Here is a 25,459-nt window from a genome sequence, read left to right as displayed (position 1 = left end):
CTGGGGCCATGTCCCTTTACTAACTGATCATTCCCCAGCCATGGACATGGACAGGCACAGTCTCCCCCATGAACTTCATTTCCAACTTACCGGCAAGGATTTGGAAGACTCCAGTGATGTAAAACCGACCCCCCTTGGTGAGGGTGAAGAGTTGGCAAAAGAACAGGAACAGCGACAGAACACTAAAGATGATGGACAGGATCATGGTGGCCTGGACAGACTGCAGCCATTCTGGGAGGGGAGAGACATCAGGTTAGGAAGAGCTGGCCAGGACCAGGGGACAGCTGTGCCACGAGGAGCATGGCGCCTGGCGCACCATGACCCCTGAAAGCCATAGTCCTCCCAGGGGGCAGAAGCCATCTTGTATGAACAGAACTCAGACAATTCACTTTTATAATACATACTTAATTATGGCCATTTTTAAGGAAAGGCTGTAGGGAAATAGCTCTAGTTCCACTCATAGGAGTTAAACTCAAGTTAAAATATGTCAAACTCCTTCCCAGGTTTTTTCCCAGTGTACACATGTTAGAGGGCCCTAGCCCCACCCACTATCTGCTCTCTTCTTGCCCCCAAGAGGTTTTAAAGGGCTTGCTTAGTGGAACCCCTATATTCCAAGAATAACTTAAAACCACTCTTCAAAATATCAACATCCATCAAGGAGGTAGGAATCGTGAGGATGGCTGGGAAGAGCAAACAGTATTGAGGCCAACACCAGTTTTGTAGTAAATTGGAAGAAAACGCAGATGGAGAAGAGGAGGCTATGAAAATCCATTTGCTCAGCCAAGCTGTATCTTGGTATCTTAACCCTAGTCCTTAGCCTCAGCACAGAGCAGTCTGTGCTCAGTCAAATCACCAGGTGGGACACTGGGTTCTACTTCTGTAGATTCATTGAACTCCCAGGTTGGATCAAATTTCCAAGCTTCCAACTGATATTCAGGCAGAGAAGAGAATTCTGTAGTTCACCTTCTACTGCAAAATAATGTCATTTCAGGGAGGAAGGGAGAAGAGGACAGCCTGGGTTCAGCACTACGGAGGGAACCTTTGGTGTCCAGCTAGAGGAGCTGCATTTAGCTCTGTCCATCTGTCCCCCGCGTCCTTTCTTCCGAGTGCCAAAGAATCACTGGGGTGAGTGCTGCTCTAAACAAGGCAAAGCAACTGGAGAAGCCACAGGGCTTTATCCTCACAGCGCAGTAACTGGCTACCATGTAAAAGCTTAGAGAAACACATCAATGCTCAACACGGTACTCAAAACTATGAAATCTGCATGGCTTATAATCAATCACCAAGTAAGATGAACCTGGTATGAGTTGCAGGGAGATCATGACAGAATCTTAAGGGCACCGGTTGGGTTAACTGTCACCAGAGTTTCATGGAAGATTTTTCCAGACACAGACTGGAAGCATTTTACAGTTGGAAGAAATGTCAGAGATCAACTAATACAGCTCCTTTGTACTGAAAGGGATTTCCGGAGATGTTTTGATGAGCCCAACTGGCACAGCCAAATCTGGGAGGCCCTTGATTCCAGTCTAGTATCCTTTTCACTGTGATGGAACATATGCTCCTTTTATGTTTTCAATTTCTTTGTCAATTAAGGTAAGAAAATGATGTCCTACGTTGTGAGCCATCCTAACTTCATTTTTTTATATACCTCTCCATTAAATCTGTTTGTCTTTCTCCAGCCTAGTAATTCCTCCAGGGGAGCAGTCTGCAATAAAGTTAATGTTGCCATAATACTATTTTTTCAAAAGTAAATCAATTATCCGGTACTCTGGTAGATGAGGCTGGAAATATCAATATATGTGAGATCTAAATCCAGAACTGAAACAGTGATGGAGTTTTGCTGGGAAATGTTGGGTGTACACCCACCCAGGCAGCATGGCTGGTACAGATGACAGCCTGGATTACCTCCTCCAATTCTAAAACCTTTACTTACTCTTTACTCCCCACTACCACTAATAATAGACCTCATATTTAGAGAAAACTCAAAATCTTTGTTTTTTTTTCTTTTTTTTGAAAACTCAAAATCTTTGAAGTTAAATCTACATAAATAGGAAAAATCCCTTAGATTTAAAAATGTAACTAAAACCTTCTTGAAACTTCTTTTGCCAATACTTTGGACTTTAGTCCCAACCCCATTACAATGGAGTTATTTTCCCATAATCTGTCAAATCAGATCAGAATAAAGGGCTCAAGGAAGTTTTCATCCAATGAGCATTTGCTGAACATCTGCTGTTTTGAGGCCAGCCCCCTGGTTGGCTCTGGGAATACAATGCTGAAGGTTTTTTTGCCACAGGTACAATAAATAAAACACATAGATAAACATAGTAAGTATAATAACATCATCAATCACAATATACATAAATGGATTCACATCCCTTGTTAGAAGATGTAGAACTTCACCTTGAATTACATAATTCCTATCAATAGTCTGATACAAAAAATAAATAAATAAATAAATAAATAAATAAAAATAGTCTGATACAAGAGATACACCTAAAACAAACAACAGCTGAAAAATCAAAAGGTTTTAAAAAGAGGTGCCAGGCAAATATTAACAAAAAGAAAGTAAGTTTAGTAATAATGGCATCAAACAAAACAGAATTTAAATTGAAAAAGACGAAAGGGGCCAAACAGGGATACTTCATAGTATGGAAAGATCCAGTTCACCATGAGGAAATAAGAGTCATAAACCTTTATGCATATAATAACATGGCCCAGAAAAGGTATAAAGCAAAGAACACTTAGAATACGAGAAGAAATCGACAAAATCACAATTATAGTGAGAGACTTCAGCATACCTCTTTCAGAATAGACAAATCAAGTAACTAAAAAACAATTACTGTAGCAGAGAGATTATTGATAAAAGAAATTTTGTGTCCATATAAAAAAGATCATAAATTATTTTCAAACTCAAGGAAACTACACACTACACATTAGGCAACAAGAAATGCTCAATAAATCTCAAAGGAAACAGAAGTGATAAAGGCACAACTGGAGGAGAACAGAAAGTAGAAATGAAAAACAAACTGGCCAAAATAAGATTGGAAACTTAAAAAATAGTATTGGGACAAGGAAATGAAGATGAGAACTAAAACATTCTTCAGCAAGGATTGGTATTGAGAGTAGTAAATGCCAAATCTACAGGTGGTGGTCCAATCAGTACTCAGTGGAAAATGTATACCCTTAGAGCTTTCACTAAGAAATATAAGTATTGACAAAGAATGAACTAAACTTTCAACTTAAGAAGTTAGAAAAGGAATAATTAAATGAATCCAAAATTAATGGACTCACTAATAAGAGCAAATTTTAATAAAATTTTAAAACGACAGAAATACAATCAATTAGAGAATCACTTTCTTTGGTGGGAGTGGTGCTCAATAAGGCAGATAAATTTTATTAAAGCACATAGAAGAAGTGTCAAAGACACAGAAACATACTATGTTTCCAGATAGAAACACTCAAAATCTTAAAGACACCACTTACCCCAAAGTAATGTACTAATTCGATGCTATCCTAAATAATATCCCAACTAGAACTTGACCAACACTTTAAAAACGTATCTGAGTGGAGCCTGGGTGGCTCAGTGGTTGAGCGTGTGCCTTCAACTCAGGTTGTGATCCCGAGGTCCTGGGATCTTGTCCTGATTGGGCTCCCCACAGGGAGCCTGCTTCTCCCTCTGCCTGTGTCTCTGCCCCTCTCTTCTCTCTCTCTCTCTCTCTGTCTCATGAATAAATAGATAAAACCTTTAAAAAAAACATATTTAATGGTGCTCAATCTTTTAGTATCTAGGAAAATGCAATGAAATGCACAAGGAATGTGATGCCAATGTTTATCAAATTGGCAAAAAGCAAAAGGGTTGATAGCATCAAGAGAGTACACGTACAATAGATAACCTCTGTACACTGTTCAGAGGAATGATAATATGATAATCCTGTGACTGGCAATTTGGAAGAATACATTTTAATCCTTAAATGCCCATAATATGAGTCCACAATGTAATTACTATATTCTGGATAAATACTTAAACATATACTCAAAGAGAAATGAATAAGGATGTTCATCGTACCATCACTCCTATGAGTGGAAACAAGTTAGGGTAAATGACTACAATGGAGTATTTTGCAACAGTTAAAAAAATCACAACTTCGAAAATGAACAATCTTTGAAAGATCTCCAAGATGATGAAAAGACTAAGGTGTACACACAACAGGATGTCACTGTGTAAATACACACCCAAAAACTACATAAGGAGGTGTGAATATGCACACACACACACACACATCAATGTGTGTGTGTGTGTGTGTTCACTGGAAAAAGAGCCAAAGACGTGCCAGAGTGATATTCACACTGCCTCCACGAACTGGAGCTGGAATGGAGGAGAGTTTGGTTTTTGGTTGAGATCTCTATCATTTGATTTATTTTTAATAAGGAGAATGCTTTCATGTAAAATTTGAATAATTAAAAATAATCTAAAAGACCCCAAGGTACACTAGACATTGCCGGTCATAATAGGCAAGGACGCTAAAATTCGAAGAAGAGTTGGAATCTGGACAGGACTGATCTTCCATTTGCAGAGAGGAAAGACACTTATCCTTCCCTCAAATGCTATCAAATCAGAAGCTGCACATGGGAAGCAGGGGTGAGGGAAGAACAGCAGCGCTGAGCCAGAAGGGAGCAGCCTCCGCTCCAGCCTCAGGAGGCTGCCTGAGTAGTCCAAACGCCTGTCAGTATTAATCAGAAGGAAGCCCACGATGTCCTCGCGGCTTCTGCACTGCAGAGGCCACTGCTCCAGACCCAGAACCCTTCACCTGGACCGGACTAGGCCAGGAGAGCAGGGAGGTATCCCGGCTCAGGACACGGCAGGGGTTCCATCCCATAGGAGGATACGCGAAGCCTGACCACCAGCAGTCGCGTGCTCCAGTTACAGTGGTCCAGGGGACGGCTCTGTCACCTGCTTCTGCGGACCATCGGCTTAACTTGCCACTTACCACGTGCCTGGCCTTGAATTTCTCTTCTCTGACGGGGCATACTGACTGGCTGGTCGGCCTGGCGCAATGATCAAACATGCTGATATGAAAGCTCTGTCAAAGGATGATGCCAAGTACCTCATTTAAAAAGCTGATGTTAGGAGCACCTGGGTGGCTCGGTCGGTTGAGTGTCTGCCTTCCACTAAGGGTGTGATCCCGGGGTCCCAGGATTGAGCCCCGAGTCGGCTCCCTGCTCAGTGAGGAGCCTGTTTCTCTCTCTCTCTCCTACCTTCTTCCACCCCCACACATGCTCCCTTGTTCCCGATCTCACTCTATCTCAAATAAATAAATAAAACGTTTTTTTTAAAAAAGCTGATGTTGAGGACCAGAGTAAATAAGCATTTACAGACTGTTCCAGCAGACGGTTTACTCCATCTGCGTCACTCCCATAATGATTGATGGGGACCACAGTGCTCACACAAGCCACCATATCCTTGAAGCACCAACCAGAACTGCAGAAGTATTTGGAAGTATTTGCAAATTATCTGTAAAGAGTCAGACCGTGAATATTTTAGGCTTTGCAAGTCACAGGTCTGGTGTCCATGGCAACTATTCGGTTTTGGCATCTTAACACAAAATGGGTCTTAGTCAATATGTAAATGAATGGGTGTGGCCCACTCCCCCAATAAATCCTTATTTACAAAATCGAGCAGTGGGCCAGATTTGGCCTGCAGGCTTCAGTGGCTAACCTCTGCTATGGCAAAGCAAAGCAGATGTACCAGATGTCATTATTAGGGTAGAGAGGTATCCGATATAAGGGACAGAGCTATCGATGACAAACCTGCTCTGTACAGAGCGAACCTAACAGGCCACCACTCCAAGTGGCAGATCTGAGCTCCTCTCCCAGCCCCGGTGCAGAGACACACTTTCGCTCCGATTGCAAGTTTGCGATCATCCGCTGAGCCCGTCACGATCACCCAGGGTCATCCTGCAGGCCCCAAGTGGATGCCTAGGTAAGTATTTGTGGAATTGCTCGTGGCAGCGTTTTAATCTCCAACCCTGGTGCGAGGCACAGGGATCAGAAGGCCTAAAACTCTCCGCAGACTTGGTTCTAAGGCCCCCGCCAGGCCCAGGAGCTGCTGACAGCTTTGTGACAGGCGGGCCCAGCTCCCCCGGCAGACAAGGGCAAGCTTGAGTTACTCAGTGATCAAAGCTCACCTCAAGGTCAGATTCCTGCGGCCGTGGCAGCTTAGCAGTGAAGGAAGTACATGTTCCCCCGCAGCTGTATTCTTAGCCCGGCCTGCAGTCCAGGGAGCTACGGGCTCCGAAAGGATGAAGGAAGCACTTTTAAATGCACCAGATCTTCTGGGCCCTTCCGCACCTTTCATTACAGAACCACCTGCCCCTCCCATCCCCTGCTCCGCCTGGAGTCCCGCTCTGGGGAATTCAGAAAAGCTTCCTGACTCAGTCAAGAGGACCGGTTTTCTTGGAAGGGAGAGGAAAGGGCAGATGCGGGAGAGTCAGAGCAAACACAAGGGAGCCCAGGAGAGAATAAAACCTCCAAGAAAGAGGCCATCAGAGGGGATGGATCCCAAGGGCAAGAGATCAGACTGCACAGTGGCATAATGCTAGGCTGCTTTCAAAAGCATGTGACCAAGGGACGCCTGGGTGGCTCAGTGGTTGAGTCTTTGGCTCAGGATGTGATCTCAGAGTCCCAGGATCCAGTCCCAAATTGGGCTCCCTGCATGGAGCCTGCTTCTCCCTCTGCCTGTGTCTCTGCCTCTCTCTCTCAATCTCTCTCTCTCTCTCTCTGTGTGTGTGTGTGTGTCTCTCATGAATAAATAAGTAAAGTCTTTTTTAAAAAATAAAAATAAATTAAAAAAATAAAAAATCATGTGACCAAAAAATAATAATAATAATTTAAAAAATAAAAGATTTTTTTAAAAAAAGCACGTGACCACCAAGGCCTGGCTCTCCCCACCTGCCCTCCCATCACACCCTGCCATTGTCGTTCCTTCTCCCTATGAATGCCATTCCAGGAATAGCTGAGTTGCCAAGAGGTCTCTATCCAGGCTTCACCCACTAGCTGCAGTATGTGCAGGGCTGAGCGCGTGGGGCTCTGGCTTCTTCCTCATCCAGACCAGCTGATGGCTTTGAAAGAAGGTTCAGGTCTCAGGCTGAATGCAAACCAGAGGGGAAAGCTCTGTGCTGTGCGGGCCCTCAGCCCACAGATCTGGGCCCAGAACTCAGAGACCAGGAAGGCCACATGGGGAGGAGGTCCTTTCAGAGTCTAACTTTTATCTGTGGCTTAATATCAACAGTCTTCTGCTATGGGAAAATAATACAGCACAGAGGTACCTGAAAATATGAAGCTGTCAGAGGCTTCCTTTATTTCCAGTTGGAAAATTCTAGTAACTAGAGGATCAGGTTAGGCTAGGCTGTGTTTGTTTCTCAAAGAATTGTCGTGGGACCACTTTTTAATCAACCCACCGGTTGATTAAAAAAACAAAAACAGGGCACCTGAGTGGCTCAGCGATTGAGCCTCTGCCTTTGGCTCAGGTCGTGATCCCAGAGTCCTGGATCGAGTCCCGTATCAGGCTCCTTGTAGGGAGCCTGCTTCTCCCTCTGCCTGGGTCTCTGCCTCTCTCTCTGTGTCTCATGAATAAATAAATAAAATCCTTAAAAAAAACAAGAGGGGATGGGTTCCATGGTCAAGTCCATTAACCTCCCTCCTTGGATGTTAATTCCAAGGCGCAATAAAATATTAAAGGCTCAGAGAATTCTTGCCATAAAGGAAGAAGCCTTCTTAAGTTTCAAATTTGTGTGTTTTTCAAATTGACTCATCAGAAAACCTTTTTTGTTTCAAGAACAGACCACTTGGAACAGTTGGATTGGGCCAGAGAAATGGCAGTCCAGGACAGAAACGCATTGTTTCTGAGCTGTACTCTCTGAGAGTGTACAGTGGATGAGGGGGGACGCCCGCATTATTCTAAGGATCTTTGGGCCTGAAAGGCATTTTCCACATAATAATAACCCGAAGCCCCCTCTCCTCTTAATCCCAAAAGTATTTTTGAAAAGGACAAGCACCATGGTGATTAAGAGCTAGAATCAAAGGACACCTGGGTGGCTTAATGGTTGAGTGACTGCCTTCCCTTCAGGTTGTGATCCCAGGATCCTAGGATCAGTCCCACATCGGGCTCCCCACAGGGAAGCTGCTTCTCCCTCTGCCTGTGTCTCTGCTTCTCTGTGTGTGTCTCTCATGAATAAATAAATAAAATCTTTATTTAAAAAAAGAGCTTGAATTGAGCCCCTACCTCAGTGGTCACAATAATCCCCCCTTCCCCTAGCACAATGCCCTAATCTCCCTTACACACCTACTGAAATTCTACCCAATTTCCACGGCCCATCTCAAAGGCCACCTCTGCTCACAACTGTCCCCCACGCCATGTCACAATTATATCCTGAATATGAAGAGGCCCCATGACGTGATGTGGAAGGTGTCAACTCCAGGCCCTACCTCCGTACTCGTTCTACTGGGCAACCAGGGCACCTGCCCCAGGGTCCCAGTTTGTTAGAGGCAGGCCCAGTGCAAAAAAGCAAGGACTCCTGGTGTCCATTCTACTGGGTTTTCCACCACAATACATGGAGGTAGTGGTGATGGTGGTACTGACAAGTTCAATGATGTTTTGAAATCTGATGAATTAAATGATCCTGCTGCCCTGCTTTAGGTTTAGAATTCACAGGAGCTGGGGAGGGAGGAGGGCAAGGTCACGAGGTCTCCCTCATCTCTGCTCATGGACCCCTGCAAAGCCAAACCAGCACCACCCCCCATCCCGCATCCGAGGGGCAAGAGGAGGCTCATGCCTGCTTTCTAGAGGCAGTACTTGACACCAGAGAAGCCACTGAGAGAAGGAGGCATCACCCAGACAAGGGAAGACCCTCCAATCTGAGTACTTGAAGTCAGCCTAGGGACCCTTCATGGCTTGAGGATGAGCCATGCCTAGCACATCATTAGAAATGACCGGACATAAGAGGGGACACGCTTAGGTCCAACACAGTCACTGCTTCGTGCCAATACCTCATGGCACTCCTCCCATCACTGACCACTCTCCCAATCCCTTCCACTAACTCTGACCCTCACGCCATTTAATCACTGGAGTATCCCGACCCTCAGCTCTGGACTCTGTTCCTTTCTTCCTAACCCCCCCTCTCTCAACTCCCTAGGTAAGACCATTCAGCTCTAGACACAACACCCTCCCGTAGGGATGAGTGACTCCCATATTTGGATGTCTAGCGGAGGCCTCCGCCATGAGCTGCCAACTTGTACATCCCAGTGCTCTGCTCCCATTCCATAATCTCAACATAACAGCCAGATGAGCTCTCAAAACATGGATGGAATCATCCACTCTTCTGCTTAAAACCCTTCACGGTGTCCTGATCATCCTCCTCAGTCCAAAGCCTTGCAATCTGGCCCCAAACCCCTCAAACCTCACCTTACATCTTATACCCCTTCCTCCAGCCAGCACACTCAGCCACACTGGCCTCTTTTCATTACAGGATGGATCCCTCCCATCTCCATCCATAAGACAGGGAAAGAAGGAAGACACCTTCCATAACTGGCTCCCCCCAATATGGTGACTTTCCATGTCATCTCCCTGTTTCCTGCAGAGTCTTTTCCACTGCCTACATTTGAGTATTTTTTGTATATCCTTGTCTCCACCAAGTAACCGTGAGCCCCACTAGAGCAAAGGCTGGGTCTTTCTGGTTTGGCTCTGTGTGGTCAGCTTGTGGAGCAGTGCCTGGTACATCAGATGCACTCAACATATTTAAGGAATATAAACGAAAGGACTGTGCTATTAGCTCTTCGAAAATGGGAGGCCCTCTTTAAAGGTAGTGAGTTCCCCATCACTAGGAGGATAAACATGGGGTGGGCACAGTGAAGAAGGAGGGCATCAGCTCAGATGTGGCAGGAGAGGGATGGACCTGATGACACGCCCATACCCCTACCAACATTGAGAGTCTATGTGTGTGCCCGTGGAGAACACTCAGGAGGCTTCATGCCAGACATCCTTCTCTCAAGCTCTGAAAAACCAACGCCCACAACCTTGGGCCGCATTATGGCCAATCCCCACTCCTGAAATATAAGAGGTGCTTTCTTGACTCTGTTGGAACCCTGGAAACGGAAATTCTTTGAAAAAGCAAAGACTGAGCTTCAAGGGCCATGTGGTTGAGACTCAGGTTTGAACAAGCGTTCAGAATTAACTCCTGGATGTTGGCATCTGATGAGAAACTCTGCGGGTTGAAACATTAGCATTATGACACCACATCCCATCCTCTGTGCCTCCCTCGCCCGCCAGGGCCTCAGCAAACCCACAAGGGCCTGTAAAATCAAGAGCCATCACTTGGATAGAGATTGTGGGTTGGCCCAGAGAGCAACGGAGATTTTAAATTGCAAAACATGAACTCATAAATGCAGAGGGCCTCCTGTGTTCTCTAAAGCCTGACCAAGAGCTGAGCCACAGAGGAGGAAATGGTCTGATGTCCTTGCCGAAATGACAATGCCACCAAATGGATTTAAAAAAGAGAGAGAAATCTGGAATCTTGGAAGACACAGACAACAACTGACCGCTGAGGCTCAAGCTAGGGGCTCCCGAGATTGGCAAGCTTTATATTTCTCTAATTTTCAATCCAAAGCGTCAGTCTCATGCTGCCCACAACCTGATTGCCATGAATTTGTTGTTGCCATTGTTGCTTAGAACAGAAAGAAAAAGCATCAACTGCTCATTTTCTTGGCTTGGGATCCTGGCTCTAGCCCACACTCTGGCACAGCAGACCTGCCTGGCGTCACTGGGAAATGGGGGTGCATGTGTGCAGCTGCCCTCAGACATGAGAGGTGGCCCTGTATGTTCTGGGGACAGACTGGAGGAGGGCCTTGTTTTTTCCTTCATGCTTTCGTGTTCAGCATGGGCCCTCTCTTTTAAAATGAAGAGAATTCAAGAACATACACATTTTATGTGTGGACACCTCGGTATGAAAAAGTTTGTGAGCTCTCTTCTGAGACAAAGGAGAACTTTTTCAGTGGGGGCAGGGCACAGGAGACAGGTTTTATGAAAGATGGAGTCTGTGAACCCAATGAAGACCAGGCCAAGCAAAGGGGCAGGCAAGGTCAGGGCTGGGCCTGTCCAGCGCCTGGGGTCCCAAGCAGCCCAGGGCCTGAGTCCAATACTCCGACCCACTCGGCTACCCACCAGGTCCACGTAGATAAAACAAAAAGTGGGAGAATGCATGTGTGTATTTGGACCTAAAATGTGCAGACTCTGGAGAATTCAAAACAAAAAACATTAGTTGGGTCAATGCAAGGCACAGGTCTTGTGGAACCTTCTGGGTCGGTAGATTTTAAACTCACTCACTGTGTAAAGGCTTCCAGGACTTAGGGAGAAGGTTCAGTGCATCCACCCCGACTCCCCAGATCCCAACTAGAGCTGCTCAGATCTTATTAGTTCGAAAACCAAGGCTCCAGGAACTGGCCTCATCTGTCTCTGGATGGATGTCTGCTCGTGTGGATGCTGCCCCACGGGCCTGTCTGTTGTACCTCGAGGCTCCACTGTCCTACTCAAGGCAGAGAGAACCTATGTGTTACCCGATACTAATTTCCTATCAGGAAATAACATTATGGCTATATGGAAAATTAGATGTGAAACAGGTAGATTCCTAGGGGATTTTCTATGAAAATAAAAAATCCCAACGAAGAAGATGAGCACGATGGTGGAGGAAGGGCAAGCAATGATGAAAGTGATAAGAATCCCACGTCTCAGGACAATCACCAGACAGTCATCAGTGCATTTCTACTACCAAAGATGTCTCATATGTTCCGCCCCCTAAATGATCCGGGCTGCCACTCCAACTTGGAGTAAAACGGACAGCTGAAAGATGCATATAAAACATAGCAGGTCTGGGTGCCCGGGCGGCTGGGTTGGTTGAGCCTCTGCCTTCAGCTCAGGTCATGATCCCAGGGTCCTGGGATCTAGCCCCGCATTGGGCTCCCTGTTCAGAGGGGAACTACTTCTCCCTCTGTGTGCTCTCTCTCTCAAATAAATAAATAAATCTTTAAATCAATCAATCAATCAATAAATCAATCAATCCAGCCAGTCTAAATGAGATCAGAAAAAGTAGAAATGCACCTGTATGCACCAACTGCCTACTAGGCTCTAGAAGGACCTATAGACAGGCCTACTCTTCTGCCCCTCGGCCTCTGTCTTCCCACGCTCTGGCCTGCCCTCCAGCCCTCCTCGCTGCCAGGCCCCTCCCCTGCCCTGAGGCCTGCATTGAGTGGCCCCTCTGCCTGGAACCTGCCCCAGATGTACAGATGGATGCCTCCCGGTCATCCTCAAGGGGTCAATCCGACAAGAAGCCTCCCACCCCCAGCCCCGGCCCTCATTACACATTACCCTGTCTCACTCTCTCTGCACTTCCCATCCTTGGCCCCAAATTATCCATGTTCTTTGGCTGTTTTTATCGCCCGGTGAAATGCAAGCTCTTGTTCACTCTTGTATCCTGGGCGTGTATAACAGTATCTAGTCCTGGTAGGCATCCATGAGTAGCTGTGCACCAAAGAACAGGAGAAGGGAGAAAGGGGGAGGGGAGGACCTTGGGATGGGAAGTTCATGGTCAAGGAAGTAAGAGGAGGCTAGAGTTCCAAGATGATGGGGGAGAAGAGATGGGAGATGAGGGTTCATGGGAACAGATCATTCAGGTAGATTCCTATGCAATTTGGTAAAGATCTTCATCTGAAGACTGAGACCAAGGCAGGGACTCTAAAATGCTTCAAGCCCAGAGTCCAAGGACTGGCTTTGGGTTTTTAAAAATATCACCCTGGGGATCCCTGGGTGGCTCAGAGGTTTAGCACCTGCCTTTGGCCCACGGCATGATCCTGGAGTCCCAGGATCGAGTCCCACATCGGGCTCTCTGCATGGAGCCTGCTTCTCCCTCTGCCTGTGTCTCTGACTCTTTCTCTCTTTGTGTGTCTCTCATGAATAAATAAATAAAATCTTAAAAAATAAATAAATAAATAAAATAAAAATATCAACCTGGATTCAGTATGAAAAGCAAGTCACAGGGCAGCCTGGGTGGCTCAGTGGTTTAGTGCCGGCCTTCAGCCCAGGGTGTGGTCCTGGAGACCCCGGATCAAGTCCCACGTCAGGCTCCCTGCATGGAGCCTGCTTCTCCCTCTGCCTGTGTCTCTGCCTCTCTCTCTCTCTCTCTGTCTCTCTCTCTCTATGTCTCTCGTGAATAAATAAATAAAATCTTAAAAAAGAAAAAAAAAGAAAAGCAAGTCACAAATAAAGAAGAGAAAGGTGGGGAGTTCAGGGGCTGCCTCCGGGGCTCTGATAAGTCCTGCAAGGTATGGCGACCCACAAGGGAATGGCCAATGGCCGGGGGTTGCCCTATGATGGCACTGAGGAGCAAGGACGAAATGCATGCAGACATTAGCAGCATTCACTAAAATCCTAAACCCTGTCAGAGAGGTGGGGTTCGGTGGAAGACACGGACTGGTTTGGGGATGCCCATGAGACAGCCCCGTGGAAATGTTTAGAAGGTAGCTGGATATGCAAGTCTGGAATTCACAAGAGAAGTCTAGGCTGGAAGAAAAATAACAAAGATCCCAACCAGAACAGTGGGGTGGTGTTTCAAGCCAGGCTTACTGGGAGGTGCTCACTATTAAATTTCTAGGAATTAAGAAGCCATGTTTCTTACAAAGCCAAATGACTACATTCTCAGCCTCCCTTGTTAAAAGGTGTGGCCGTGTGACTAAGTTCCTGTACAAGACAGAGGCAGAAGTGTGTGGTCTATCTGGAGACATTTCATAAAAAGGGAAGGGCACACATTTCTTCTCCTCTCTTCTCCACCCTATTGCCTGAAGTGTGGATGAGATGGCTGGTGCCCCAGCAGCCCTTTTGTCCATGAGGATGAGGACCAAATCCAAGGGATGGCAAAGAAATGAGCTAGAAAGTGCCTGGGTCTCTGACAACTTCATACGAGTGCCATAAATTATCTTATTTAAGCCACTGCCCCTTGAAGATGTTCTGTTATATGCATTCAGTCTTAATCCTAACCAGAATATTAGCCGACTGGCCCAACACGTCCCTGGCATCGCAGTCCCCTTGCTGTTGGTCACGTCATTGCCTTGATAGGGAATATCCTCCTCCTTGCCTGTATTTATTTAAATCCTGCCCATCCTCTGGAGGATGGATCAAATTCCACCTCCCACACGAGACCTCCCTTCCACTTCCTCCCCTGAACTCTGGCGCTGCCTGCCTGCCCCCACTCCTTGGGCATCTGGCCTACACTGCCTTCACAGTGATTCATCCCTCCGCACTTATCCCCTGGCTCCTCAAAGAGGCTCGGGAACCAGCAAATAAATTGAGAAAACAAGAAGGCAGGCAGGATTGAGGGCGGCTAGTAAGAAATCTGAAACCACTTCCAGTATCAAGAGGTAGCAAGAGGGAAAGATGTGACATCTCTTTCAAACTATGTACCACAGCTGTTTGACCACCATGAGGTGAGGGTCACTGTTCATAGAGATGACAAAGGCCACAATGACCCCTGGAGGGGGACCAAGCCCTGGCCCCACAAACTTACAAACACAAGCCCCTTCAGGAAAAAAACAGCAAGTCAGATCAACCAACCTATGTTCACCAGACACACCTGTAACGTGCTCTTTGCAAATCAGTATCAGTAAAGAATTACTTGGATACCTTCAATAAAAAGTGTGTTTGGAACATCCTGAGAGCAAACTCACGGACCAAGGGAAGTGGCTCCCGACTTAAGATAGTTCATTCGTAAAGACCATCTCATTTTGTAATTATATGTTTTTGCGTCTACTGTTCGCCACGGAAATTGGTCAACCGGATCAGCAAGGTGGAGGAGGTCCAGAGGATTCCCCTCTATCAGATCTGACATCGCAGCTCACGCTGACCCACCAGGGAGATGTCGGCAAGGTCAACAGCTACTGGAGAAGCTTCCATGGAAACTTCTAACTTAGAAGAAGCCCGAATCCAAACCAACCCAGCTTACTTAAGGGCGTGTCCAGATTCCCTCAACACATCAGAGAAAGCAGATGTGGAGGAGGGAGACCCCACGCTCCAGGGTCCGCCCCCCACCTCGCTGAGCAACAAGAAAAACCCCAAAGTCATTGTCAAGGAACCCAAGGAATGAGCTTGGCGCATAAAGAGCCAGTTGAAAGATGAGAAGTTTCCTGATGCAAGTGACACTGGTGCCTCTTTGAGATGGGCTGCTGGCCCAAGAACAGCCCGACACAACCACGGCAGGTGCGGCAAGAAGGGTCACAGACCCCGACCTGAGGACCACTCTCCTTCGGATACACGGTTTGAGCACAACTCAGACGGCTGCTCCTCTGTCCCCTCCGGACCTAAGAGTCCAGGATTCGGCCCCAACCTCATGTGGCCAAACGCCTCTAGGGAAGGGTGACTGTGGACACTGCCGCTGGCCTCAGGGAAAGCCGCTCACCCTCTGGGGCCCGGTCACCACTTGTGACCACCAGGTGTCAGCAGCGAGCGGGGCGCCTCCCATCCTGAGGCTTCAGGGAACTTGAGCCAGACCCTGAAGGGGGGGGCGGGGGGGGGCGCACCGGATGCTGTGGCTTTGGGGCCAGGCAGGGCTCCGGCCTTGTTCTCCCGCAGGCATGAGTGCTTCATTCCATTTGCCAGCTCACCGTGCAAACTCATGGTGCCACCTCGAGGATGTTTTCAATGCAGCATCTCTCACGCACTCAGAGGAAAGATTTGGGACTGCTTGCTTCGGTAAGGACGGAGGCCTTTCTTTTTTTGAGGCCCAGAAAAGTGACGACATTAAGTACGGTTTTCTACTCCTTGCCTCTCCTCCCCACATAAGCTCCCAATAGCTATTCTAGAAGTTTCTCTTTATACTGAGGTTCAAGAGGCTCGGTTTGTAATGCTTCAGTGACAGCTTGTGTGTGGAACCCACAGGAGGCAAAGCCCAGCAAAGAAACTGCACTGTGGGAAGCCAGAATGGAGGGCCCCTTCACTGCTTTACTGTGCTGGATCGAAGCTGCTCTCTCTCACTGGTTGTAGCATCTTCAACAGAAATACTGGATAGGGGGGCACCTGGGTGGCTCAGTAGTTGAGCCTCTGCCTTTGGCTCAGGTTGTCATCCTGGGGTCCCGGGATCAAGTCCCACATCGGACTCCCCACAGGGAGCCTGCTTCTCCCTCTGCCTGTGTCCCTGCCTCTCTCTCTGTGTCTCTCATGAATAAATAAATAAAATCTTTAAAAATAAAAAAGAAATACTGGATCATGAGCACCTCCTTTAGCAACAAGGCAGGCCGTCCGTATTTTATTGGTCTTTTAAAACCCAGGATGACAAGAAAGCTCTGTACGTCCTAAAGCTACTCCCCTCTCCAGGCTGAGGATAGATGCTTTGAAACAGGAGACCATGCCAAGCCAACCCCACTATGTCCTCAACACCAAGCACTACAGCTCCTTCCATAGTGGCTCCTTCCATTTAGAAGCCACTAAACAGCACCTGGCCACCCAAAAGAGGCACCCTCCTTCCTTGCCCTCTCCACATCCAAAGACACAGGGCTCCCTGCTGAGGACTGCTCTCTCTGAGTACTTGAGATCTCTAGTGGGTGCTTCACTGCCAATTATCCCCTTAACTTGGATCCAAGTAAGCCTGGTTTCAAGTATCACAAGCAATGGTGCTGAGGACAGAGGAAGGAACACAATCCTATGGATGAAGGGCCCTCCTGGGCTCAGCTAACATTCTCCCAATAGCTTCAAGTTCCTGTCTTGCCACAAGGAAACACTCAAAAGTTTTGATGCTAAATGGCACCAGGGAGGCCCACCACTTAGAAAAGCAGTCTTGTAAATGTGGGATCAAAAGCTGGCCCAACCACCCTTGGGACTGTCACTGAAACAGGACATTTCTGGATAGAGACAGCTACCAAAGCAAAGATGCCAGTTGGATCCAAAGTCCGACTGGGGTCTGCCTAAAGTCTTGCCACTGTGCCACCTTGACTGCTTGCTTATCTGTGTCTGCATTTCTTTGCACACAGGAAGCATCACACCAAGTGACAAGAGGGCACTCCAGGGCATCTTCCCAAATACAGATGATGTACAGTAAATACCCAGGGTCTTGGCTTAACCAGCCCAACTTCTGTTCCTCTCATCTTGTCTTGGATTCCTGGTCCCCTGTTGCATTCTGCGCCCCACCCCAGCGACGACTTTGGAGCCGTGTCTTCCAAGAACAAGCGTTTCCAGGTCTGGACTGAGAAACATGGCACCAACAGACAAGGGCAAGCGTGTAGAGCAAAAAGCCAGTCTCACCGTTTGCTGATGATGAGTGACAGTGGTGGACGTTGCCTGCCGAGGACGTGCTACAGTTCTGCCAGAGGTCAGTGGCGTGTCCATTGCCCACGACCCATTGCTAGAAAGAACCAGACATCTTAAGTCAGACGAGCCCGGTGAGGAACCAAGGAAGGGGGAGGTAAGAGCAGCCTCCTCCACTCATCTAGCCAGCCTGCCCCTGCCCTGCCCTGCCCTGCCCTGCCCTGTCCTGCCCAGTATGGCCTGGCCAGAGGTCACAGTTATGCTGGAGAAAGGAGAGACGTGGTGGGCTGGCTCAGACATGGTGTTGCGGGGAGCCCCAGGGTTTACAAGTAGAAAGCACACTGTCATTAGAAAAATAGCATGCACGCGTCAGCTAGTACGTGCAGAAGTATGTACTCCGACAGGAGCCACGGCCTCGGCCCACGGCACCTGCATGGGAGCCAGCTCTTGTCCTGGATCCCCTGAGTGTCTGTCCCACCTCTCTGAGCCCATCTCCTTACCTATTATTATTCCTATTAATCCGATAAGAGTCTTTAAGATGTTGTAAAGGTGCTTATAAATGATAGAACAATCCACAAGTCCCCAACATCAATATTTCTCGTTCTGACATAATTATCTCTCATCCTTTGAAAGGCACGGGAAAATCATGCCTGGGACTTGCCTTATATTAAAAAGTTAAAGCCAGAGCCACAAGACAGCCTGAGTCTGTGCTCATCCTCACAGCCAAGGAAGGAAGTTTCAAATTTAAGGTGCTTGGGATGCCTGGCTGGCTCAGTGGATGAGTGATTGCCTTCCATTCAGGGCGTGGTCCTGGGGTCCTGGTGATCCTGGGGTCCTGGGATCAAGTCCCATATGGGGCTCCCCACGGGGAGCCTGCTTCTCCCTCTGCCTATGTCTCTGCCTCTCTTTCTTTCTCTCATGAACAAATAAATAAAATCTTAAAAAAAAAAACTAAGGTGCTTAATGTTTGAAGTCTCTGTGACCCAAGAGACCCTGATGACCTGTTCCTATAGTGGAGGCTTATCTGATGGTGGAAGGTGCTGTGTCCACATCATAAAACAGAACAGGGGGCTGTGAACTCTTTTCTGGAAGAACCCATTTTAACTTTTCAATCTCCAGCCCTCCAGGGTGTTTTATGAACCAAGTCACCCATCTGACCTATGTATGACACGTGGAGAAAAACAAAACTTCATAAATACTCTGCTTCCTTCCTCCACGAATCTACAGCGGGGGGTGTGGGGGGGGGAGTAAACGCTAAGCTAATCTCATCAAATGGAAGTCGGGGAACCCTGGCTCTGTTCTGAAATTATTTGGCACACGGGGAGGCCTGCGCAGCTGACCTAGCGCGGCGATTGCTTCCTTCCTACCCCATGAATCTGCTTGGGTTTTCTCAAAACAACTGAAAGGGGGCAGACTGCCAGAAACTGCGAAGACGCCCCGGGACGACGTCTGAGACTTGACGTTGTCTGCAAATAACGACCGGGCGCTGAGGGCGAGGCAGGCGCCGCTGGACCTGCCTCCGGGAGGCCGAGCCCCGGGCTAGGGGGTGTTGGGGGGCCGGGGTGCCCCGCCCGCCACTCACGCTGACGATCGTGGAGACGAACAGCAGCACCAGCACGGCGACGTGGAGGACGATGATACCCAGCAACAGCAGGAGCATTCTGGCGGCGAGTGGTGCTCAGCGGAGGTCCTGCCTGCGGGGACACGGAGCCCGAGCGGGGCGTGAGGCCGGGCGAGCCGCGGAGGAGGAGCGCGGGGGGCGGGTCCCCGCGCCCGCGGAATGCAGGGGCCTGGCGCCGCGCCCGCCCGCCCGCCACCGCCGCCGCCGGGCGCCGGCCGAGAGAGGGCAGCAGCCGACCGCAGCATCCCCGCCCGCAGCCGCCCGCCACCCCACAGCCCCCGCTTGGGGAACAGAACAAGGGGTACGCACGCACGTCTAAGTCACCCCAGGAGGAGGGGCGTTCCCGGCAGCCGGGCGGAGGCCACCGCACACCTCCACCCACCCGGGTTGCCTCCGGGCACAGCCCCGCGTGGGGAAGGGGGCAGGAGGCGGGCAGGGTGCCCCCTTCCTCTACCGAGGTGGGGGGGCGGGTAGGGGGCAGGAGGCAGGCGCCCGGATTTCTGCCCGAGGCCTGGGGACCCGGCGGCACCGGCCAGGGAGAGCGCGGCTGGGAGCTGGTTTCCCACACCCGCTGCGCTCCGCACTCCGTTAGCTCCCGAGCTCCCACCCGGTCGGGCCAGCGCGGGGGCGCCGTCCTGGCCCTCGGGAGAGGAGGCGCACAGCCCGGGGCGCGCGGGCAGGAAAGAGCCGCCGCCGGAGAGTGGCCGGGTCCCCCGCTTGCCGCCCACCGCGCGCGTCCCCGGCGGCCCCCGTGGGCCGGGCCCTGCGCTCCCCTCCCCGGGCTGGGCCCTGGGCGGTTCGCCGGGGTCCCGGCTGCCCCCCGCCCCCTCCCCGGCACGCACAGCCAAGACGCAACCCGGTCCAGCTCCAGCCTCGGCGCGCCGGGACGCGCGCCCAGAAGCCTGCACGGAGGGGGCCAGACGTCGGGTGCGAAGGGACCGCAGCCCGCCAGGGCCGGCAGGGCGTCCTCCCTCCTCGGCTAGCCCCTCCTGCCGTCCTAGCCCCTCATTTTACAGTCCTTGGGGGAACTGAAGACCCGCGTGACCCGTTAGGCGGATACGTGTGGCTCCGAAAACCCTGCTGCTCTTGAGGGGGCGTTTCAGTACAAGGCCTTGGGCCAGGGAGACGACGTTTCAATAACTCAGTTTTAATTTAAAAAGTACCCGATATGCCGGGCCCCTCCGTTGCGCTGCATAAGCAAAACATTCAACGGGAAGAAATAAGGTTCTCTGATGTCTCCCAGAAGGTTTAAATTAAATCCAGGGGCTCCTAGAGCCGGGGAGGGACACGAGAAGGATAATCGGGGCTAGGGTATGTGAGCAGAAGTTGGGGGTCCACGGGAGTCCCGTAGCGCCCCCTCCCCGGGGTCCACCGCAGGGACCGCTTTGCCAATGAGTCCCCAAGTAGGCGCCTCTCCAATGAGAAGAAAACCGCTCAGCCCCTGCTCCACATCCAGACACCACCACCCGCGCGCCCTTACGACTTATGGACCATGAGGCAGGCCGCACCGTGTCCCTAGAAGCCCCGTAAGAACTATTCGAGACAGATCGCGGTCTGTCTGTGTCTGAGCTCGGAAAAACAGCGGGGAGACCTGGCCAACCCAAAACCCGCGCCTGCCCCGCGCTTTCTGGCACCATCGACGGAAGATGCCCACGATGCCCCCGTTTCTCCTCCATCTCCTCCACCCTGCCTACCAAAGCACTTACAGCCCAAAGGGATAGCGGTCCCCGATCCTCCAAGTGGCCTCTGGCACAAACTCGGTGCGTTTGCTCGGCTGCTGGCGTCCCCGAAGACTCCTGCGCTGCCCGGCTGCGCGCGCGAAGCGAGGGGCCAGAGGGAGGCTCCCGGCGTTCCCCTTTAACGGGAGCAACGCCCTGTCTGCGTCGCTGCAACAGGGTGTGTCCCTGGGTCAGCGTGTGCAGGGGGGCGGGCCTCAGGGAGGAGAGAGGGCAGGAGGGAGGGGGGGAGGCCAGGCGACAGTTACTCGGCCTTCAGTCCGCCCCGGGAGAAAGTCGATCTCTGCAAAACCGCTGCGGCGACTTTTACTCCAAACTAGCGGCAGCTGAGCTTTGTCACCTCCGCTTCCTCTGGCTCCCCGAGTTCCTGGAGACCAAGGGCTGGCCAATAAACTGGCCTCCCTCCCCCCTCCCGCCCCCTCGGCCACGAGGGAAAAGCCCTCCCGGGGTCGCCTCCGCCGGTGCCGGGCGCTGGGCTTGGGGGGCGCACGCACGCGGACTGCGCCCACGCGGGGGCCGAGCCTGGATTCCTCTCGTCCGGGTAGGGGGGAGCTGGGGAGCTGGCACTTAAGGGCAGGAGGACGCCCCTGTCCTCTCGGGTCCTGGCCTGCCCTGGCGTTTCAGCCGGGGGCGCACCTGGGCCGCGCCCGCGCTGCGCTGTCAGTGCCTGCGCCTAGGCCGTGAGCCGGGTTCCCAGGACTCCAGGGGACCCACCTGCGGGGCCTGCTTGGGTGAGGATTAGCGGGAGGAGGGAGAGCCCCGTGGACTACGGAACAGCGTCCCCCCGGGGGGTCTGGGTGCTCCTAGCCTGGGCAGAACCGGACCACAACCCGGTAAGCTCCAGACGAAGTCGACCTGGCCTGGCTCCCAGCCTCCGCTGGCGACCGGGCCACTGGGTGGGGAGTTGGCCATTGGAGGTGGGGGTAGAACAGCCAGGGAAATCCGCTGATTCATAGTCGCCTGAACGCGGTCCACCCAGCGTCCAGAGAGAGAGGCGAGCCCTTCTGGGCGTGGTGCAGGTGGACCCAGATACCAGGATGCGGGAGCCTTGATGCACAAACAGGGAGCCCTAACGTGGGCTTTAAATGCCTTTGCTTACTAATGCAGCACTTGGCGCACACACCCCTCCTGCGAGTGTCCTGTGTCATAAAACCCTATCGCTCTAAATGATTCAAACGGTTCCATACGATTTTACTCCTCAAAGTAGCTGCTTAGGGCAGCCCCATTGCATATTCTTCTCTTTAAGTACATTATCTGAAGGATTCTTCGAACAGCTGTCTTTTAAAGATTCAGAAAGATTCTTCTGATAATTCTATTATCAGATTACAAAGAAGATGACATGTAAAAGTTTGATTCAATGCCCGTGGTGTGGCAGGCACTTTAGCAGGACTTGACACACAGTCTGGGAGAGGTGGGGTGGGGCAATGCCAATGGGACCTCTGGCTCTGGACTCAGACACACCTGGTTCCTCAGGGTTGTGAATTTGAGTGAGTAGCTAAAGTTCCATGAGCTTCCATTTTTTTGGTCTGCAGGCAGGACTGGTAATGCCTGTTTTATGGTAGTGAGTAAAGGGGCCGAAGTGTGTGAAGCTGTTAGCACAGTGTCTAGAACATAGGGACCAGGAGCCAGTAAATTGTCACCAGTTATTATTGTATAACCTTTAGCCCTCAAGGCAAGGCCGACACCCCCCACCCCTCCACCCCCAGCTAAAATAGCTTAGAAATCGCACCGGTCGGAAGTGCATATGCCAATAGAACAACCAGCCAGAGCAACGGCAGTATAGCCTCTCCTCCTGGGTCATTTTATTTTTTTCCTGGGTCATTTTATAGGTCAAGGCTGCCCCCAGGAATTATGGCCTCACTTTATGCCATTCAGACTTTTATTTATTTAGCCAACGTTTATGTGGTCACTGTGTCCCCAGAACTATTCTAAGCACTTTACAAATATTAGCATATTTAACTCAGGATTTTCTTTCTCTTCCTTTCTTTCTGTTCCAAGTAACTTTTTAATGAGGTATCTACCTCCAGAAAAGCACACACATTGTAAAGCACAGCTTGTTTCTTCCTCTCCCATGAACCCAATATTTTAGTCAATGAGCAGGTCACACCGTGCTGTGACTTTTGGACACGGGAACCTAAACCCTTTGGTTCAGCCCTTACTGCCTTGCCCATGTCTCCCACCTGCCCGATTCCCAGGATAGGAAAAGAAACACTGCCCAGGGAAGGGTCCACCAGGCTTGGCCACACCCAGGGCCCAACCAGGGCTTTGCTACAGGTGGAAGCTTCTCCCTGACCTGCTTCCCAAGCCTACGTCCCCTGCCAGCTGTGCATGCAGAGCTGTCTCCCATCAGGGAAATAGCATCGGGTCCCCTTGCTCCCTTCAAACCTGGATGTGCTGGGGTTTCTAGTTGCTCTCAGATAGTCCTTCTCACCTCCCCAGCCAGTATATAGCCAGCTCTTAATCAAGGATTAAAAAAAAAATGCTCCAACTCTGTCGGTTGCAACACAGAGCACTGTCTCCACTGCAATCCCTTCCAGTGGTGGTTTGCAGGGGGTGGGGGACCGGGCACCTCTCCAAGAAACATAAGCATACACTCACTATGCAGGGGGACGATTTGCCAAGAAAACTCACCGGGCCAAACGGTGTAACCCCTTCCTCCAGGCGGATTTCCTTGCAGTCAAACACAAGGGATGCCACGGCAAGGCCCTCCCCACAGGGCGGCAGAGAGACCAGCAGCTGGCAGACTGTGAGCCCCACTGCTTCCAACCAGGCTCCCTGAGATGTTCCCTGTTGGTGCTCCCTGTAACTGAAGCCAGACCAGGCGTCTTTCCAGTTTATTCAGGGGCTGGTCCAATGCTGGGATATGTCATGGTGGCCTGAGAGCTTCTCAGCCTCTACTACTTAAAGAGACAGCACCCAGCTTTTTGTACTTGCCAGAGCACAGTGATCCCAAGAGGCGCTCCAGGGTATAGAAAACCTGGGGTGAACAGGGAGAGGCCTTTTGGGTTTGCCCACAACCTGGGAAGGCAACCCTAGTCCCGCTGCGGTGCCAGGCTGTGGGACAGCAGAGCGGCCCCAGCAACCAGTGTCCCTCCTCTCCCCCCCTCCAGGGAGTTCCTCAAGGAGGAAATACACCATGTGAAAGGTCTGAGTGTGTACTGTCATATGTGTTACATACAGCTTAAGTCTCATTTTTAGTCGACATCATCATTTTGAGAAGTTCAAACATTGCACAGATCACATTGACCTTCAAGCCATGATCCAATTCAAGTAAACAAGCCTCTGTTGAAGACATTCCAACCTGTCAGGCGGAACAGGCCTGGAGAGCAGTTGGAAAGCTATGGGGTAGTAGATGAACTCAAGTACCGCCTTCTTCAGGCTCCTTGCACTCTCTGCACCTTCAAGCTCTCAGAAAGGGTCCTCCATCTCCAGCAAGTTCTCCTGGGTAGAAACCCCAAGACAAGGGCACTTGGTTTTACTGAAGGAGTCTCTTGGAATTCTGGCACCTTCCCCCACCTCTTATGTCAGGGGTGCCAATCTGTACTGCTCTGTAGAGTTTGGGGAAGTCTTTCTCTGTCACAAACACTTTATGTTTTATTGGGCTTTGTGATCAGAAGGGGGTCCCAAAGGCCCTCTCCTTATTCTGCTACAAGCCAGGATCTTTCAGGCCCAGTAGAACAGCCTGACCCAGCCTTGGGGCTCATTAGATCTGGCTGCTACTTAAAATGACCAAGAACTTTGCATACCGCCGGCTTGGGCCTGAGTGCAGAGTGGCTGACTCAGTGCTCTGGGATGTGGCTCAGGTGTGGGTAATTTTTAACACTCCTCGAGATGCTTCAGTGTCCGGCCAGGTTGTCGTAAGTTGTCAGAGGGTCCCTGGTTTCCTGCTCACTGCCTTTGTGGTAGAGCCCGAATGGTAGTAAGGCCCAGTGTGGCCTACAATGTTAGACAAGTTATGGTTTGGTCTTACCAGGTAACACACGGTGTGTGTGTGTATATCTGGAGTGTGTGTGTGTGGGGGGGGGGCAGAGAGAGAGTGGAGTTCCCTCAATCCTCCCCTGACATAGGCAGTGAAGGAGGACCCAGTGAGCATGGCTTTGGGCTTCCCCAGACAACCCCCTTCCTAGATACCCCCGTGATCCCATCTGAAGGCTGCATGACAAGGTTCCTGCCCCTTGGGCTGGGCTAAGCCAGAAGATGTCTGAGACCATTTCTGCTCCAAGAGCTAAGAATTCAGAGGAAGAAGGGTGGGGCAGGGTACAGGTAGGAAGCATCTGATCAGCCCTCCAACCTTCCAAGAGCTCCATGTTGTTGTTGTTGTTGTTAAGATTTTATTTATTTATTCATGAAACACACCGAGAGAGGCAGAGACATAGGCAGAGGGAGAAGCAGGCTCCCTCTGGGGAGCCCAATGCAGGACTTGATCCCAGGACCCCAGGATCATGCCCTGAGCCAAAGGCAGACGCTCAACCACTGAGCCACCCAGGCGTCCCAAGAGTTCCATGTTCTAGGACCTGCTCCCTTGGCCTCGTGTTTCCTTTGATTGCTCCATCAACTGCAACCAAGCCCTAAAAACTTGCTGGCTTTAGCTGAGACCTGTCTGATGACTCCCAGAGCTGGTCCCTGCTGTGCTCCCCCACTGGCCCACCCATCAGGCATCAACACACTTATCTCTACCCATCTGGGCCAGGCTCTCTGCCTCCTCCTGGCCCTTTCTCTCCCCTATTCTGGAGACCGTCCTCGGCCAAAAGAAACCCCAGCCCATCT

General features: G+C 50.5%; 1 protein-coding gene across 2 annotated transcripts in view; it reads right to left on the bottom strand.

The window, feature by feature from the left end:
• PMP22 (peripheral myelin protein 22) overlaps nt 1–23,512 on the bottom strand; it is a 32,225-nt gene extending 8,713 nt beyond the window's left edge. Inside the window, exons 1-4 of one of the 2 annotated variants that reach the window (XM_077892575.1) lie at nt 23,324–23,512; nt 18,918–19,029; nt 17,333–17,432; nt 91–231 (exon numbers count right to left, since the gene is read on the bottom strand). In XM_077892575.1, the coding sequence (XP_077748701.1) occupies nt 91–231; nt 17,333–17,432; nt 18,918–18,995 (319 nt within the window). In that variant the 5' untranslated portion in view covers nt 18,996–19,029; nt 23,324–23,512. Of the gene's footprint in view, nt 1–90; nt 232–17,332; nt 17,433–18,917; nt 19,030–20,662; nt 20,830–23,323 lie in introns of those variants that run through there. The other variant, XM_077892574.1, reaches the window with a different exon arrangement.
• Nucleotides 23,513–25,459: the final 1,947 nt, after the last annotated feature.

Source organism: Canis aureus, chromosome 3, assembly GCF_053574225.1.
Source record: "Canis aureus isolate CA01 chromosome 3, VMU_Caureus_v.1.0, whole genome shotgun sequence".
Classification (NCBI taxonomy): domain Eukaryota; kingdom Metazoa; phylum Chordata; class Mammalia; order Carnivora; family Canidae; genus Canis; species Canis aureus.
The sequence above is the reverse complement of the archived record's forward strand: the minus strand, read 5'-3'. Positions and strand labels throughout refer to the sequence as shown.